Below are 19,880 nucleotides of genomic sequence, written 5' to 3' on the forward strand. Positions count from 1 at the left end.
CTTCCTGTTTCACTGGAAATGACTACAACTTTCGATTTTTAAATGGCAACCACGGTATTTTTTTACTTTACTGGATAGAAAAGGACACTCTGAATCAAATGACTTATCATATGTCAACTTCGACATATTCGCTCAAAAACAAATTGTATTTTAAATTTCAATCTAGAGTGCCATGGCTGTGTTAAAAACATTAATTTTTAATCAAGGAAGCTTGGAAAAATAGATTTGATCGTCTAATGTTCTTAGTGTTAAAAGATGCCCAAATCGTATTTTTAATCATATCTCAATTTTTTCAAATGGAACGAGGGAGGCTCATTAACATATTTGGAAAAAGCATTTTTTTGCGAATAATTTGATACCACACACTTGGTATTTCAAGTTAAATTTTCGTTATGAACCGGATGTTATAATTTCAAATAAACCATATGCCAAAATGTCAAAAGTTGGCATCTGATATGTCATTTTATTCAAAGTGTCATTTTCTATCGAATAAAGTAAAAAAATACCGAGGATGCCTTTTAAAAATCAATAGTTTTAGTCATTCCGGTGAAACCGGAAGTGACCGAAAACAATTGAATATATCAATCACTCCTGATTTATGTCATGTACTAATACTAACATACCAAATCTCGTTGTTTTATCTGAAAAAAATAAAAAAGTTATAGGGGCGAGCCACTTTTGAGACGCATCCAGTATATTATATTCACAAATAGAAAAAAAATTGATCTGAAAATTAAAACAACATAAAATAATCGAGATATTAGAAGTACCTACACCTACTACCGATTACAAGAAAATAATAATTAGTAACTAATTATAAGTAGGTAACTACTGAATAAACAATATATTAGAATGGGATGAACATGCAACAATGCAAAAAAAGCATATGTGAAAGGTAATAAAAATATGACTTTGCTTTTAGATAAAACTGATATCAAATTGTATCGATTATAAATAAGGAAATATTATTGGAACTGCAACTCATTGTACCTATTTAAAATTAACTTTGAACTACGTTAAAAATAATAACTCATTGTTGTTTTTTCTTAGTGTAATATTCGTTATGCTGAAAGCTATCGTTGATTCAAGATACGCAGATATGAAAATCCAAGAAGCGTTTAAAACAAATTGGAAACGTTATTCAAAATGATATAACCGGTTGTATTTCAGAACACGCCACAGAAATTAAAGAATCCGAAAAAAAAAGAGCACGTTATTTTATTCGGTGCAAGAAGACGAAACAACAGATATTACAGAAAAGTCTAAATGTTTTTAACCCAGAGACAACATATATTTACGAACTGGGTTAGGGTACTATGTAAATTTAGGAGGGGGGGGGGGCAAATAGACGCAACTAAAATTTTGTCGCCTACCCAGTGACACGGGTCACGAGGCGCCACTGAATGGCAGTAGATAAGTCAGTAGATAATCGCAGGTGGATGACACTTCTTATGGGAGAACCGGCAATGGTTGAAAACTTGACTACAAGCGATTTTCTAGGAATCTTCCTTACCGATAAATTATTGACAAGAGTGACAGATAAAGCCTTGACGTTCTTTCAGTATTCCAGTTCATCTCTTTTTCTTTCTAAAGTGTGCGTTGAAAGGAGACAAAAACAATTTTTTGTGACCCATAATTTGTTATTCGAACACCACTTTTCTTCTTGTCGGGTCGTTGACGTTGACTTGTCCCCATTTCTCTTTTCTTTTGTTTACAAGCTGCAGTTTGCTTTGCAAATTTAATACATAAATTATTTAGGCAAATATAGGTTTTTGATAAAACTCCTCGGACTAACGTGTAGGTAAGTGTTGATAATTTTTTTTTCATCTTAACATGCTCATTGTCGTTCTCCTGATTTTAGGTGACAGAAAAGGATCATCAAATCAAATTGAATTTTATATTTTCCTTCCTATTTATCCTTCCTAAATATCAACGAGATGAGCCATCGGAAGAAAGGGACCATAGTACAAAACAGAAAGGTGATCTTCCACTTCGGATATTGAAATTATTATATACTGTAGTCATGTTCGGCATTATGCTCTGAGAAATATAGATAAACAAAGAACAACAGATATAAAGCATCCCAGAGGAAAAGAGAGGCAATACCTGTATGTACTCTCTCTGATATTTGTGAAAGTTACAGCAAAGTATTGTTGTAAATGTCATCTTTTTGATCGACCTGAAAACTTCGAGCAAAAGCATGACACTTTCAACAATACCCTGACAGATATCAGAGACGATACAGGTTTTTCCTCTCTTTTCCCCTGGAATACTTTTAATTTATTATTCTTTGTTTATCTAGATTTCTCAGAGCACTATGAACGAACTCAGCTTGTATGTTTGATATAATCGTCCAGTTCTCCAGTTGGCTTAAAAATGATGATCGAAGACATTTCCCATATAATTTTACTTTCAAAATTATGATATATCTTTTATTTCTAAGCCATCTATGACGCCATTTTTTTCAGTTTTGTTATAATTAATTTTGTCTCTTGATCTACTTGTAACATTATTCTTTCAATTTTATTAATTTATTGTGGTGAAATTAATTTCTGTTGTATATTTGATATTGATATTAAACATATTTTTAAAAAATGGTGTATTTTTTTGTTTGTCATAATTAAAAATAAATGAAGAAATAAAAATTTTTATTTTTTTAAACTTCCCGCCATGCGTGACAATTTAGTCCGTAGTTCCTACAAGCGAAATTGGGGGCGCTAGTAGCAGTAGACTTGTCAACAGTGTCAAATTTAATCGTCAATTTCACTTTCCAATATTTAGCAAGGCGCTCGCACTTCTTCTTGTGTATGTGTTTTGTGGATAATCGTCAGCGAGTAATGGCAGTAGACAGTAGATAACGCAGCAACAAGCAAAATTGCGTTATTTCTCCATAGTGGTAGGTAGTGCAGAAGTTTCAGAATTGTAAAGAATTTTTAATATAAAAATGGTCCCCTTATTAAATTCTGATAAAAAGTAGTCGAGCTTGTAATAGTTATAGTATTGAGAGATTTTTTACCGTTTTTAGAGTTCTTAAGATTAATTCAGAACCTCGCAATTAGTGAAATAAATTAGTGGTTCCAATTGGCGTAGAAGTTAGTTCCTTTAATTTCAATGTAAGCATTCAGAACTTCAAAATTAGGGGTAAACATTTTCAATTAGTTGAAAAAGTTATCAAACTTTTAACTTTTCCACATTATACTTCAAAATTTGCGAGAAATGTCATTTTGGCCTTTGATTATATTCCGTCAAGAGAAATTATGGTTAGAAATCAAAAGTTGACTGTTTTATAAGCCAAATATTAGGCTTTCTCTGTGGATACAACTACGGTTGCCACCTTTTTTGCAAAGTGAAAAAAGGACATTGGACTATGAGAAAAGACCAAGGGGGGGGGTTAATTATAAATCGCTACTTTAAAATTTTGAAAAACTAATTTTAAGATCGAATTGGTTAATAATAAATCGTAAACTATCATTTGAGATTAAACGGGGAGTTCTAAATATTGTTGCCGATTCTAAACAATAGTACACTGTTTTATTATGAGTAAAAATGATACATTTTGTGGCGAAGCTGACGACATACGGGCGAACAAATAAAGTAATTTTTACTCCGAATAGAACATGATATTTTTTTTCAAACATCACATATAATTTTTAAACAACTTCAAACGTTGAAAATAACATAAAAATATTTAAAAGTAATACACTTTATGTCAGTTTAATAATATACTTTCGTACTTGCGTAAAAATGCTTTACTTTTATGCCTATAGGCGTTAAAAGAACTTTTTTATATTGCAATCGACGGTTCAAAAATTAATACTTTTCTGATTTTTGAAAAAAAAAAAACATTTAATAAGTTTTATAACATGGCTAATTAAATTTGAACGAAAGAATTATTACTGGTTGCTATAGATAATTTTCTCAGGGAAAATGCGTAAATAAAAAGGACATTTTAGGATAAATAAAGTCAAAAGGGCAATTTGTTCCAAAAAAGGACAGGTGGCAACCCCAGATACAACTGACTAACGCAAGCTGTTGCTATGATATTCTATTAATTTTAATTGTATTTTTTAAACATTGTGAATTGTGAATGATCGTAAACTAAAAAGTATAAAGTGTAATTTAAACCGCTAATTTATTCCACTAATTGCGAGGTTCTGAATGCAGCTATATATACTCTCACTATGCGATGGTGTTGCCAATAATATATTATGACATCTTGACACAATAGCGCTACGCCTTCTTTAGTGACGTCATACTTCAGCCTTAAGCCTTAACAGTCGCACCTGGAAGTGGGGGGTCAGGCGATGACCCCAATTACCTTTTTTAACACTACTTACCTATTTTTACATTCTTTTCAAATATCCTTTAGGACATTTATTTTACATATTTTTTCAATCCCTAGACATACAATTTGTTGGAATTTGCTAAGAGTTTGACCTTCGCCGGACGTTTTTATAACGCATAGTATGTCCGCGCGTGCGCGACGCGCCTAATAATAACGATATGGATGTGTCTGGCAACTTTTTACCAGTATCATCTCAGTTGTTGCAGAAATGAGTGTTAGTCTAGTGTTGATTTTTTATATTCTAAAAGATTCAATTACATTTGGATATGAGTGGAAGATATTTGACTGATCGCGAACTGGAAGAAGCTCTTTATGAGGATGACGATGATTTGTGTAGGGATTACATAGACCGAGATTTGGAAAGCTCAGACGAAGAATCCGAAGTCGACCAAGGTGAACAAGAACATCAGGATCGCTTTTTTGAAGAAACAGAAAATGAGTCATCTTGTAAGTAACTAAATAGATGGTTTCAAAAAACCATAAAAGAATGCTATATTCATGGCAAATACTTGATAGGGGTTGTTATATCCTAAATGTTTTTGTACTCTTTTAGCTCCAAATTCTCAGTTAGAGCAGCACGAATCTGAAGAAACCATGGATGAGGATTCAGCCGAAGAAAGTAGTGATACGGAGGGAAATAATGATGGTTGGTACATTTATTCTCAAAATGGTTTAGTAGTACTTTTGATTGTTTTTCTAGACACTATAGCAAGACGTCGTCCACGACCTAAAGGTATAATAGATCAAACCAGTTCTGACATGGTTTCTGTATCAGGTCTGACATGGAAACCTAAACCCATTACTCGACGAAGGCAAATAGCTGCCAATCTAATGAGAGAAGCACCAGGTCTAAAAAACGGAATAAATCCTAAGCTGCCGATTGAAGCGTTCCGGCTCTTTTTCGATGATGATATCATTGATTTTATTTTGCAATATACGAATGAGAAACTCGCCCTTGTAAAAGAAAGCACTCCGCAATCTGCTTTCATACAAAAATCAAGAAGTTTTGAAAAAGATGAAATATTAGGATACATGGGATTTTTGATAACAGCAGGTGCTTACAAGCAAAATAAAGATCCACTTATCGACTTATTCAGTGAAGAGAATTTGCCAATTTACAGGGCTACGTTTTCACATTCTCGTGTCCAACTACTACAAAAATGTATGAGGTTTGATGATCAAGCTACTCGAGGTATTCGTAAAGAATATGACAACCTTGCTGCAGCAAGAGATATTTGGGAGCGAGTCACAAGCAAATTTCCAGACTTTTTGGCTCCTTCAGAGTCAGTTGTAATAGACGAGGAGCTTATAACCTTTCATGGAAGATGCAAATTTCGTTTATATACTCCTACCAAACCTGGTAAATACGGAATTGAAGCTAATGTGCTGTGTGATTCAGAAAATTACTATTGTTTTGCTGCAGAACCATACGCTGGAAAAGTAATAAATCAGCCCAAAGATTACAATAGTGGTCCGGCAGTTGTAAAACGTCTTGTAGCATTAGCAAAATTGCATAACAGTGGTCGCAACATCACAATGGACAGAAAATTTACATCTCTCCCAACAGCAAATGCTTTTTTAGATCAAAATCTTACTGTCGTGGGAACGATAATGAGTAACAGAAAAGACGTCCCACCAGAACTAAGACCACAATCTTTGAAGGATGCAACACCTGGCACAATTCGCTTTGCTTTTCGCGACCGGGAAATACTTGTAAGTTATGTGCCAAAAAAGAAGAAGGTCGTCACTGTGCTATCTACACAACATCACAACATGCAAGTGCAAAATGACAAGCCAGAAATTATTTTGTACTAAACTCCACCAAAGCCGGCGTCAATACGCTTGATAAATGTGTAAGAGGATATAGTTGTCGGCGTGGCACAAGAAGATGGCCGATGGCGGTTTTTTTTAATTTGATCGATATAGTTAGTTATAACTCCTATATTCTTTTCATAAAAGCTAACGAGAACTGGGCAAGAGAAAATCCAAAACAAAAATCAGGAAGAAAAGTTTTTTTAAAATGCTTAGGCAAGGAGTTGTGCCAAATAAATATGAGTAATCGATCAAAGAAAAGGGGACTCAAAATGTTCGTCGTGAATCAATAGGACCAGCTACTCGATCCGCTGTGCAAAATATTCCCAAAAAAGGAAGATGTTTTGTTTGTCCAAGGTCGGCCGATAGAAAATATATGAAGGCATGTTCTAATTGCCAAAAGTATATTTGCCCTAGGCATACAGCCAGCGAGCAAATTACCACAATAAGAAATTGCACAAATTGTAATGTTTAGGTATTTTACACTTTTATATACGATTTGAATACTGTTTCGTTAAATTTAATAAAAAATAAATGTTTATTTAATTTAAATTAGTTTTAATTAAAATCCTTGGGTTCTCTAAACTTTTTTTCGTTAAAAACTTATCCAACTTTTAAGAAAACGTGGGGTCAGTCGCTAACCCCCGTTCCGATTTTAAGAAAACCTGGGGTTAGTCGCTAACCCCCCTGTTCCACATTTTCCGGGTACCCAGTTCTGGTCCTAGTGCGACTGTTAAGGCCCACAGAATATCTAGCTATTATATCTAATAATATCTAGCTATATGAATATACGCAGATATTCTGTGCTTAAGGCCTCTTTTCTCGAGGGCGACTACTTGTTCTATTCTTGAGTTGAGTCACTCCGTATAACAGTGAAATTCATGAAAAAGACAATCTGAATATATTTTAAAACATTTGCATGCATGCGTGCATTATGATAATCCTATAAAATACCAACATATCCATAAAATTTATTAGGAAATCTTAATCGTGTTTCGTCGAACTGATAAAATCGCGTAATGTAATTCCATAGTAAATATTTTATATAACCTTTTTTATCTAATACGCTGGCCCCGTCTCGTAATACTGAAAAATCTAACGTTGTTTATAGGAAATTGTTGTTGTCATTTTTGACGTAAACCGCATTCATTAATAAAAATTACGTGCTGATACGGTTTTTATGGAATGTTTTATATTTATAGATATTTTTACGCAATATTTGTGTATCTTGGGATATCCACTGGAAGATTTTTTTCATATTAAAAAAAAATGAATATATTGCTAGTGTTATTTGCATTATTAATGAGATATATTATAAAAATAGATTGTTTTTTTATTTGCTATATAGATTACCCTAATTATTGATTAAAAACTTTATTTACTAGTTGTTTATAGAAATAATCATAAACAAGCGTCACGGATGGCAATATAAAAAGAAGTTTGATTTGAATTAGAGAAAACTTGGGTTTTTTTTTACCCAAACGTTTATTTCAAAAATGTCACAAAAGTAATCTCTTTTTATCACCACTCGTTATCTGGGACAGTCTACTTGAAGACTACATAAAGAACCGTACATTTGCCAGGCTATTGCACTGACAACTACTTGTTGCACTAACTTTTTTTCTAATTGTCACTTTAGACATTTTCGCTTACAAAAATCGTATTTTAAATTAATTTCAGAATACCATGGCTATGTTAAAAACACGAATTTTTAATCAGCCTTGGAAAAGTAGATTTCATCCTCTAATATTTTTCGTGTCTTTTTTTTAATCATTTTTTTCAAATGGAACGAGGGTGGCTCATTAGCATATTTGGAAATAGCATTTTTTTACGAATAATTTGGTACCACGCGCTTGGTATTTCGAGTCAAATTGTCGTTATGAACCGCATGTTGCAATTTCAAATAAACCATATGCGAAAATGTTAAAAGTTGACATGATACGTCATTCTACACAGAGTGTCATTTTCTGTCGAATAGCGTAAAAAAATACCGAGGGTGTCATTTAAAAATCAAAAGTTGTAGTCATCTCCGGCGAAAGAGAAGTGACCGAAAACAATCCCTGATTTATGTCATTTACTAATGTAAAGTACCATGATAATAAAGTACCAAATCTCGGTTTTTTAGTTCAAAAAATTAAAAAGTTATAAGGGTGAGTTACTTTTGAAAAACACCCGGTATATTGTTTAGCTTTTAATTGTTTGTAGCTTGTTATTTTTTATACCCCTAAGTAATATGGGTGGTCAACCCCAATTTTTTTTATTTTTTTACGAAAAAATACATACAGAATGTTCAGCCATCGTTCACCATTACGTCATCATTATTTGTCAAATATGAGTTTTAGGGTATGTCTATATATATATTTTTTAATTTTGATATTGATCGATGTTCGTCAATAAAATTATAACCCCAAATCAACTGCCAATGAAAATTACTAAAAGAATATGCAGTAATAATAATTTACGAAATGCGTAATGACGTCACCAATATATTTCATATGGTTATCAATTTATTGAGAGACTTCGACAATATATGACGTGACGGTGAACGATGGCTGAACATTCTACAGTATGTCCCCGGATTGTCTTTACGAGAGGAAAAACTTTTTATTATCGACATTTAGAAGAAAATGCATTCTTCATAAAAATTTTTACTTGTCCTAAAATGATTAATCCCGTTTATACTTTTCCAAATCTCAATACCGTTTTAGAGAAAATTTAACAAATCTTGAAAAATCGTTGAATTTTTTCTAAGTCCTAAAAATCAAAAGGCGTTTCTATGGTATAATATAATTTCGATTTCATTCTTTGATAGATGGTTACTTTGAATAAGAAGACTAAGGAAGGAGCATAATGCTATCCATGTATTCATGCATGGTGGGCGGAAAAAGGACTCTTGGATGGGGATCCTTGACAGTTCTGTTTGACGATTCATTTGACACATTTAAATTTGATTTGAAATTTTGTAGATTTGTCTTTACGGAGCTTATTTTATGTTATTTATTATTTATTCTACCACTGATAGTTGTATAAAGGTAGTAAATCTAGATGGAAATTGTGGCAGAACTTAAATTAACAGTGACACTATTGCGATTTATTGAAAAAGACTCTAAAATAGTTAGTTGTGTAGCGTGCGGTAGATCTCGGCAAAAATCGAGTGAAATAATGGAACAACTTTTCGCTAGTAAGTGACTATTTAATATACACATACGTGTAGAAAACCGATCAATTATGAAATTCACTTAATTTAACTAATTATATATTTTTTCTTGCATTTTTGCTTTTATTTACTACTTGTCAAAGATTAGATGTCAAAGAATTTAGATACGTCAATTTGACTTACCTGCTTCAGTAGCGTATCGGATGTTTGTGTTAATAAATAATTATTAAAACTTATCTATTTTTATTATAATAATATGTTTTTATAACAATTTTAATAACTACCAACATTTATTCACAACGTAAAATAATAAAAAAATTATTGAGTCTACCCCATGTCTACCCTACATCATAGTTTTACATTTTTTTAAATAAAATTAGAACGGCACTGATAAACCGGAATTTAAGTCGGCCATATTTGAGTCCCATCGCGGTGGACCTAAGATTTTTGATATGCTGCTTCCTTAGTCTTCTTATTCAAAGGATGGTTATAATTAATTTTGATTAACGTCATATTTATGATGTTATTAAAATATCACATTTTCCGATAATTATTATCATCACCCTTTCCGTAGCATTGAACTAAATAAATTGTATGAAGACATTTTAGAACAGCAAAAATAAGACGTTAATTAAAATTCTGTCAATATCTATCTATCAAAGAATGAAATTGGAATGATATTTACCATAGAAACGCCTTTTGATTTTTAGGACTTAGACTAAAATTCAGCTCTATTTTCATGTTTTTTTAATTTTCTCTAAAACGGTATGGAAATTTGGAAAAGTATAAACGAGATTAACATTTTAGAACAAGCAAAATTTCTTATGAAGAACGAATATTTTTCTCAAAATGTCAATAATAAAAAGATTTTCCTCTTGTAAAGACAATCCGGGAGCATACTGTATACAACCCTAAATTTTCAACCTTCCACCATCAACCTCTATTTTTAGCCGACCATACCAATAGGCACAGAATAACTATTAATTATTCTGTGCCAATAGGTATGCTACCTAGGCTATATATATATTAAGATCGGCAAAAAAAAAGTTTTTTTAATTTCACTCAAAATGAGTTATTTGGGTCATAAATGACCTAAATACAAAATTATTTCATGGTGTCTGTCTGTCTGTCCGTCTCTCTGTCTGTCCGCCTGTAACACGATAACTCAAAAACCGCTAAACCGATTTTAACCAAATTTGGCACAAAAATACTGTGGCACCCAAGAATCTGGCCATTAGTTTTTGGTGGGGGTGGGGGGTTGGTAGGGGGTATGGGAGGGGGTTAAAAATTTTAAAAATTGTAACTCCAAAATTACAGTAGTTAGCGAAACGCGGTTTTCAATTTAAGATTAGGAATAATATTTGCAACAAAATTTGTAATAACATCAAAATCAGTCAATGTCGCAGTTTTTGAGACAAAAAAAATTGGAAAAATTCCTTTACTTTGAAACTAAAAGAACTGCCTACCAACTTTTTATTAACATATTTTAGTATGGGCGGCTATACGTGCCTGCCGGCGCCAATTTTTTAATATGGATATGTATTAGTAATTGAATAATTTTCAACCCCGGTCGATAACTGATCAATTATCACTTGATCGTTATCCGTGCCAGGCGTAATCATAGGAATAATTTATATGGCAAAAACATTTTTGCCGGGTTAGCTAGTTTTATATCGCTAGGTATCTTAGATAAAGAATTTTTTATTATCTCTGATCTCTGATTAGCACTAAGCAGTGTTTAAAATATATGATAACTGACATTCAAAGTAATGCGCCTAAATCTGACACCAGGCCAACGGCCAAATGTTTAATCGATCTTTAGTCAGAGTAACAGTTTGTCGGGCAGGTCTACGTGATCCGTCCATGATCCTATTATTAGAATTGTAAAAACCTGTGTTTAGCATGCAAACAATATAGGTTAAAGTGTCGTAAATACACAAGTTAATAGCGGTAATTTGTTATTTCAAACTAAAATTAGAATAACAATATAAATCATGCATGGATAATTTATATATTATATTTTTTTCTGTCTGTACTCCATAAAAAATAAATTAATGAGATCAAATTATACAGGGTGTCCCAATATTCTGTGGCCATAGAACTACTACGTATTTTTGAAACCAAAATAACTTCATTGGACACAATTTACCAGGGTTGGCAAGATTTAAATCAAGTGATTTTTTTAATTTTAATCATGTGATTTAAATTAAAAAAAAATTTTTTGAAACTTTATTATAAATTAAAAAATAACTGTAAAAGGTATAAAAATGTGTCCTAGAAAACTATAAAAAATATTTCTATAACAGATAATAAATAGAAAAATAATTGTAAATGTTATAAAACTATATAAAAATTTCTATTCACCAAATTAATTGTTGGACCGATTTTTGAACTAATTTCATGTGAATCCATTAGACCGCTAAACGCAGGGATTTATTTTAAAGTAATTTATAAGTGACAAAAATTCGCTATTCGAATACATATCATTCGCAAAGTCTAGTGCAGAACTAGGTTCTTCTAATATAGAGACTATATCTCCATTCCCGAGAATCTATAATCATTATCAGAAAATATGTTGTTTTATATTTTTTTTTGAAACGGTTGTATGTTTCCGAATTGCTAGAGACAATACATACTAATTTCATTCTCGACTTAAGACCTATTTCCGAACAATAGTGTATTGCTTTATTTATAATAAAGAATTATACTTTTTTGACGATGTTGTACCTTTGAAGGACCATCGTAAAGCTATTCCGACGATACAGGGAGGCACAAAAAGTACATTTTTATTCCGAATAGAACATACTATTTTTTTAAACATTACCAATAATTTTTTAATCAATTTCAAACATTGCAAATAATATAAACAGTAATCGAGCAACAATTTGTACACTCGTTGAATTTGACACTTAATATCAATTTAATAATATATTTTTGTACTTTTGTGCTTAGGCGTAACGGCGTAACAGTTCTTTACTTTTATGCCTAGTCGCTAAAATGACAAAAATTAATACTTTTGAAACGTTTGAAAAAAAATTCTTTTGGCCTGAAGCGAACGACTTTTTTAGCGGAATATATTGGTGACCGATGTAGAAAAATCGGAAACGCCCCGTAGAATTGTTAATGTTATCGGTATCGGGGTATACATTTAGCCATTTAGGCTAGGACTTTAATTGGAAATAAGTCCTAGTCATTTGGAAATCCGATTTAAATATTATTTTGAATTAAAATAAAAAAAATCAGATTTAAATTAAAAATCGGATTTTTTTGATTTTAAAAAAAAAATCATGATTTTTTCCAACCCTGCTATTTACCTTTTGAATGAGGTTTAGGGTGCCTATGTTTTGCTAAGCGCTTTAATATTTTACTTTCACAAAAAAAATCAAGAAAAAATACGGGAAAATGAAAACTAAATTGTTATTTCTTTGCTCAATCTGTGATGATTTTATTCGATCACACTGTATACCTATTATAACATGACAAAAATTTTATAAAATATTTTAAGATTAAAAACCTTGGATTAACATAAATTGATCCTAGATAAGTGGGAAGGTGTGTGAGATAAGTCATGTAGGTAAGGAGTACATAGAAAGTGATATAAAAAATCACATGCTAATCTAACGGCATTGACCTTCTATTTCGGCAGTCCCAAAATAAAAATGAGGCTTTATCAGCTGTTTGGCTGTGCAAACGTAATGATATAATTAGACTTTAACACGGATAACATATAGTTATTTATAAATTATATTATATATTAAAGTTTCCGTTATGAAATTCAACGCAACAGTAATTAAATTTTATTTTTCTATGTTAAAGAATGGTTTGAATAGGTATCTGCAAAATTTCCTCGCTACGACCTCTGTGTGCTAGCTCATAAATTATAGCAAATAACTATTATTTTTGCATCATGTTTACAACAATTTGAACCCCGACCACCCGGCTGTTAAAATTAAAAAGCTAGTGGCCTCTATGCAACTCATCCCGATTAAGTAAACTTGTGTTTTATTGAACTTCGAATTAGAACAGGACGCGGCAAAGTTTGGCGTAGAATTTTGAACATCCTGTATGATTTAAGATTACGATATTTATAGCAATGTTAAGGACAGACCATCTAAAGTAAATACCTAATATATTTTTGATATCTGGACTGTTGTTGCATTTTTAATATTTTTTTTTTTTAAGTTTGAAAAATATATATTTTTTATTTATTTATTAATATCTCTGAAACCATTGAAACATATTTCCCCATATCTTAGGGTTATGTAAAGTGATCTTAAATGAAGCGAAAAATGCAATAATATACAGGGTGTTCCGTTTAAAAAAAATCAGCCCGGTCCACTCACTCTTTTTTGAGCCACCCTGTAGAAGTTAAAATATTTTCCTAATTTTTCTTCTATTTCCAGAAATAGCAGTAGTAATCAACGACCAAATCGAGCTCCTCCAATCCAACGGCATGCTGATCGGGTCCACCATGCAACAGTTCACCAAGCTGAAGGCGCTGACCTTCGACAACGTCCGTCACCAGTTCGTGGTCAGCGACATGGACCATGACAACGACACCATCTTCACGGTCCAGCTGACCAAGGAGACCGAAATCACGCCCATAGTGCCCGATCTACCGGACGATGTCCAGGTAAGAGCAGCGGTTTAAATGTTAATAAGATTAAGAGTCCGAAAAAGCAGCAAAATAAACGTTCGGTATTTAACGTTTTACGTAAAACTGACTAGGTATTTTTACACAAATGAAGAAGGAAATTAAAGATAAAGGATTATACTATATCCGTATTGTAGGATATTTTAGACAACTTCTTTCTTTTAAGATTTTGATGGTCAAACATCAACAAAATATTCCTTATGTTTGGACTAAATTTTCTCGAAAATAAAGACATAATTCAAAATTCCGTTACAATACGGAAATAGAATGAAGATGGTCTTTATTCATTTTGCTTACACAACGTTTCGATCAGAAGTATCACTGACCATTATCAAGTGTGTTCGGTGAATTTGTTAGGTGCAGTCAAGCCACCTTAGCCATTATCACCTTAAGAGGTGAAACAATAAAGTCGGGCATTGCAGATCATGTGTGGTCCAAGCACCACAACATAAAATGGTCGGAAGCCCTGGTTGTCCACAAAGAACCCCATTGGAAAAAGCGCAAGTTTAAAGAGGCCGTATTAATTTCTAATAATAGCAAAATCTTTAGCAATCGAAGTATGGAAATTTAAACAATATGGCAACAACACCTCATGCTTGACTGAACCCAACAAAATTACGGGTGAAAGCTCGGCTCTAGTATATAAGCTCAGTAGTTTTAGGATTTAGTTTAGTTCACACTTGATAACGGTCAGTGATATTTCTGACCGAAACGTTGTGTAAGAAAAATAAATAAAGACAATGGAAGTCCGAAAATCCTTTAGTTTTAATAATATTGTCATTCTCAGGTTCACTTAAGTCGTTGTTTATTGTTTTTTTTCCAATGCTTTTTTCATATCTTTACTTTGTCTCTGGCACCAATACACCTGTATACTCTTCATCATTATTAAGCAATGATTTTCGTTTGTTTCAGGGTTTGGCAATTGATCCCATCGAGGATATTCTGTACTGGACCGACTCGGTAAATAATACAATTAATTATATTAAACTAAACGACTCGGATTCTGAACCACAGCTACTTTTCGCTTTCAGTAATGTCATTCCGCAAGACGTCGTTATAGACGTGTGTCGCAGGTAAGTCTATACAATCATTACATGATAAAGTCTGTCCAATGAATCGTCAAGATTTCGACATACGACATCCAAAAAATTACAGAAAGTTAAATTTATGTACTTGTGAATGAAAATGACTGTCAAGTCCCTTCATTGGACCGATTTTATTAGAAAAATATAAGTACCTTTAGAATTCATAACTTTTTTGGTATAATACATATCGTAGAGATGATATTGTTTCGAGAATTCCCTGAGCTTTTAATTAAACACACTAACGTATTTACTATAAACAACCAGAACTATAATTTTCTATTTAAAGTACACCAGAAGTACACACTAAATTATCACAATTAACGACAAACTACTAAAAAATTACCAGTTCCTTTTAACAGATGCGTCTTTTCACTTTATAATTAGCAACTGACTCACTTGTTCCAGTTTCGACGCTTTTTATAAAAAAGTTATGCTTCTAGAGCATTAATTTCGACTTCTAGGCTCTGGACATTCCGCGATTATTTGTCTATTCTAGTTTATGCCTATGCTTCGATCGGCATGGGCAATGGCATTGTTGCCAAACGGTGGTAATACTCCTTCCTATGATTTTCGATAACTTTTAAAAACTACAAATCTTTTTTTATTTTGATTTTGTTACTAAATCCAAAGCTGTTTTTACAAACTTGACAGCGTCTCTATTATTCACTACAGTATAAAGATTTGAAAAGTGATTAAAAATAAAAATAAGCGCAGAAAGCTCTGTAATAAATAAAGTAACCAGATTTTGAGTCAACCATTAGCCCCCATACACCGGCGGATTAGTTGGCCGACTTGATCGGCGGATTTAGGCCCGTATTTATAGTCGAGTCTCAAAAGCGACTCCAGTCACGAGATTCAAAAGACCGACAAAAATAACAGGCTTACTAACAGGTTTACGTTTCGTCTAACGTTACGTTACGTATACACGAGCCTAGTAAGCCTGTTATTTTTGTCTTTTCAGAGACACAGTTCGAAATGCGACTATAAATACGAGCCTAAGTAAGCTAAGATTTAGTAATCACCAGGCAAACACAATGTGCACACCAAAATGTATTTATATCCTTGAAAACTTCAATTACCTTGTTTCTAAATATTCTAAATTTTATTTAATTAACCTAAATCCCAAGAAAATTAACCTTACTCTGGACATTATTTATATTAAGGTGCGTCCAGACCTGACGAGAGCGAGACAAGAGCAAGACGAGAGCGAGATATCCTCTATCCATTTTTTGAGGCAAGCCTGCCACGAGACAAGCGAGTTGGATCATAGTAAAAGGAACCCAAACACATATTAAATAATTGTAATTGAATATAACAAACGATGTCCAAATAATAACGCAGATAGTAATAGATTTTTGTATTTTTAACATGGTATTTGGTTCGTCGTATTTTTTTCATAGTCGGGTTTTCCCCTTTTGGCTGTTTTCCCCTTTAGCCCTTCATTTGTTTTGAGACACAGCGTCTTTTACATAATTGGTTTTTTAACGTTTTGAGAACAAAAAGTTAAATAGAAAAGTTATTGGGAGTGTTAAGAAGTACATTACTGTAGAATATACAGGGTAGTTCAAAAAAAGTGTTGCGGATATAACATATATTTTTTAATGGGTATACCCTATTTTTTATATCAGAAAAAATGATAATACATACGGGGTACCATTTAAAAAATTTGAGATTACTTAATTTTAAATAGTCGAAATTCATAAATTAGGCCGTCGCAAAACCGACAGAGAACGGATTGCAACGAGGCTCCGTGGGAGGCTCTCGCGAGACCCGTCCACACTTAGCAAATTTGGAATGTCTCGCGCTCGTCTCGTCAGGTCTGGACGCACCTTTATACCTACTGCGTATTTAGTCATTATTTTTAAGTGTTACTGTTTGAGACCAAAATTGTTGGTTTCTACTATATCTGCAAATATCGTGAGATAATTCGTACAGAACGAACAAAAACAATTAAATTTTGCATCTATCTTTGTTGCATGTTTTTTTGCCCTCCTGTTTTTTATAACATATCCACTGTGGATACAGCTATTTAATCTCTTCTGATCATAATATCTTTAGAAAAAAATTGCTATTTTCAGGTACATCTACTGGACCAACTGTTACGTCAACGAACCCACCATAGAACGTTCCTTCCTCAACGGTTCCAACAGGGAGGTTGTGGTCAGTTCCGATCTAAAGTCGCCGGCGGGTATAGCCATAGATTACAAACGTCAGCGTTTGTATTGGGCCGATATGCGCGAGGGGATCTACTACAGGATCGACAGTTCAAACTTGAACGGGGGCGATAGGGAGATAGTGTACGAGGGGAGTCATAACAAACCATTCGGGATTGCCGTGGATGAGACGTCTATATACTGGACGGATATCAATAATAACGCGTTATGGAGGTAAACATTTATATTTATATTTAAGAACCAAAATTATATTTTATACAAACTAAAAACTAAAATAATACATCAAACAGCTACGACTTCCAGTCAATATGTCACTAGATGATACCTAAATATAATAATACACTTTAATAGTTTAGAATTTCCTGTTAAAAGATCTCGCATATACAGTGTTGTTCACCAAATACGACACGGAGTATTGTAGCTAAACGATTAGATTTTTACAAATTGTAAGTTTTGGCTTCGTCGAAGGACTATTAGAGCTACAATTTAAAAATATTTTTACAAGATACTGAGTGTCCCAAATAAGTAAAAAACATTATAGTTGTATTTTTTCAACGGAACACCCTGTATGTTATTCTATTTTTAGATTCTACGATTGAAATAGAGCTAAATTTGGTTAAGGTTTATCACACTTAAACCTTACCGATTTTGAAATATTTTCAATTTTGTAAAATTGCAGTAAAAATTTTAAGGTTTCATTTCTCCAAGGGTGTCAAAGTTTTTAATACTAAATATTTACTGAAGTTTATTTATTGATCAGTTATTGTGTTGCAATAATAAAAGTAATACTACCTCATACAGAGTGTCTAAAAATTTATATTAAATAATTATTAGTTTTAAATGGCCAATAACTTGTTTAATTTAAACATCCTGTATATTTTACGGGAATCAGATGCACAATTTAATTAGTGTCTATCAAATTGTATTATACGATTTTTTACTTATCTCTTCAAGTTTTCGTAGAAAATGCATTTTCTTATAATTTAGACCTCATTTATCACTATACCCATGGAATATTGACATTTTAGATTATTTTTGAAGATGTAACAAATTTTCAAAGAGCACAGATACTAATATTGTCGATATAGTTCGCTTATTTCATTAAAAAGTAAAAAAAAACTGTTTAAATATGTTTTGTTAAAGAAGACCAATTAAGATGATCCCAGTATTCAAACTACATTAATTGACTGTTTACGTTGATTAATAATAATTGCTCCAAATACTAAAAAATGAATTTTGTACGTGTATTAGACAGTGTGGTAAAAAGTAACACCTTGTAAATTTTATTTCATTTTTTGACGAATGCTTATTTATAACAACAGAGACGTTCATTTTGTATAATTATTCTTATTATTATAATGATTTCTGAGTCATATCCACATTTATTTATTAATGAGGTCTAAATTATAAGGAAGTACATTTTCTACGACAACTTGAAGAGATAGGTAAAAAATGGTATAATACAATTTGATTTTGAGACAATTAAACAGGGTGTTCCCTTTAAATTATACAAGTTATTGTATATTGTTGCATGTTTTTTTGCCCTTTAAAGCTAGTAATTATTTAATATAAATTTTTGAACTCTGTATAAGGTAGTATATTTTTTATTACTGCAACACAATATCTGATCAATAAATATTTAGTATTAAAGACTTTGATACCCTTAGAGAAATGAAGCCTTATATTTTTTACTGCAATTTCACAAAATTGAAAATATTTAAAAAACGGTAAGGTTTAAGTGTAATAAACCTTAATCAAATTTACCTTTATTTCAGTCGTAGAATCTAAAAACAGAATAATATACAGGGTGTTCCGTTTAAAAAAATACAACTATAATATTTTTACTTATTTGGGACACTCTGTATCTTGTAAAATTATTTTTAAATTGTCAACGAACCCAAAACTTAAAATTTCTAAAAATCTAATCGTTTAGCCACATTACTCCGTGTGGTATGTGGTGAACAACCCTGTATAATATAAAAATATCCTTTTGAATTTTAAGGTACTACAAGAGCGACCGTGGCTCGCCACCGCAAAAAATCCGAGAATTCAAAGAGCGACCTCTAGGCTTAGTCGCCAAAAATGTCCAGATTCGGAACTATCCAGACTGCAAAGAATTAGAAGTAGCCATCGAAAAATACGGTGACAGAGAAGAGTCATTCGACAGTTACAAAGAAGCTGCTATTGATTCCACGGAGGTCACCGAGTGTCTCAATGGTGGTGAACAAATCAACAATTATTGTAAGTGTAGAAGAGGATACACTGGGCGAAACTGTGAAATTGATAACTGCCATAACTTCTGCATACACGGTACATGTCACTTGTCAACGCAAGGTTACCCCATGTGTTACTGTCCAAAGGGATTTGGCGGTACGCGCTGCGAATTGGATATGTGTAAAAGTTTCTGTTTGAACGATGGCGAATGTAGTTACTCCAAGTAAGTATACAATAATTATTTACCGCTAAATATGTACAGTGTACAGGGTGGCTCGAATTCGACGCTCATCATTGGGATTTCGGAAACCGTAAGAGATACAGGATCGGTTAATGGAGGCAAAGTTGCGCAATTTGATGCTCAATAAAATGCCGTATTGCATTTTGAAAAATTCTGAATACTTCCGAATATATTCGAAAAAAAACGGAATTTTCAATT

General features: G+C 32.5%; 2 protein-coding genes across 3 annotated transcripts in view; both read left to right on the top strand.

Moving 5' to 3' along the window:
- The window catches only part of LOC115889630 (protein cueball), a 52,090-nt gene that overhangs the window by 25,093 nt on the left and 7,117 nt on the right, over positions 1-19,880 (top strand). The window contains exons 2-5 of the mRNA XM_030909679.1: positions 13,718-13,947; positions 14,881-15,041; positions 17,132-17,440; positions 19,230-19,664. Of these exons, the coding sequence (XP_030765539.1) occupies positions 13,718-13,947; positions 14,881-15,041; positions 17,132-17,440; positions 19,230-19,664 (1,135 nt within the window). The remainder of the gene's footprint in view (positions 1-13,717; positions 13,948-14,880; positions 15,042-17,131; positions 17,441-19,229; positions 19,665-19,880) is intronic.
- LOC115889632 lies at positions 4,569-6,650 on the top strand. Of its 2 annotated transcripts, XM_030909681.1 has the most exons (3): positions 4,569-4,792; positions 4,899-4,991; positions 5,046-6,650. In XM_030909681.1, exons 1-3 carry the CDS (start codon positions 4,612-4,614, stop codon positions 6,158-6,160), a joined length of 1,389 nt encoding a protein of 462 aa, XP_030765541.1. In that variant the 5' UTR covers positions 4,569-4,611; the 3' UTR covers positions 6,161-6,650. The 2 variants fall into 2 exon arrangements, with proteins under 2 accessions (XP_030765541.1, XP_030765540.1); XM_030909680.1 differs by having other exon boundaries at positions 4,899-6,650.

This window comes from Sitophilus oryzae, unplaced genomic scaffold (assembly GCF_002938485.1).
Source record: "Sitophilus oryzae breed Bouriz unplaced genomic scaffold, Soryzae_2.0 scaffold_817_pilon_pilon, whole genome shotgun sequence".
Taxonomy (NCBI): domain Eukaryota; kingdom Metazoa; phylum Arthropoda; class Insecta; order Coleoptera; family Curculionidae; genus Sitophilus; species Sitophilus oryzae.

Bases quoted from the DNA above. Each gene is read 5' to 3' on its own strand.
- LOC115889632 (XM_030909680.1), top strand. From the start codon at position 4,612: ATGAGTGGAAGATATTTGACTGATCGCGAACTGGAAGAAGCTCTTTAT. The intron at 4,793-4,898 runs GTAAGTAACTAA...GTACTCTTTTAG, and splicing joins AACAGAAAATGAGTCATCTT to CTCCAAATTCTCAGTTAGAG.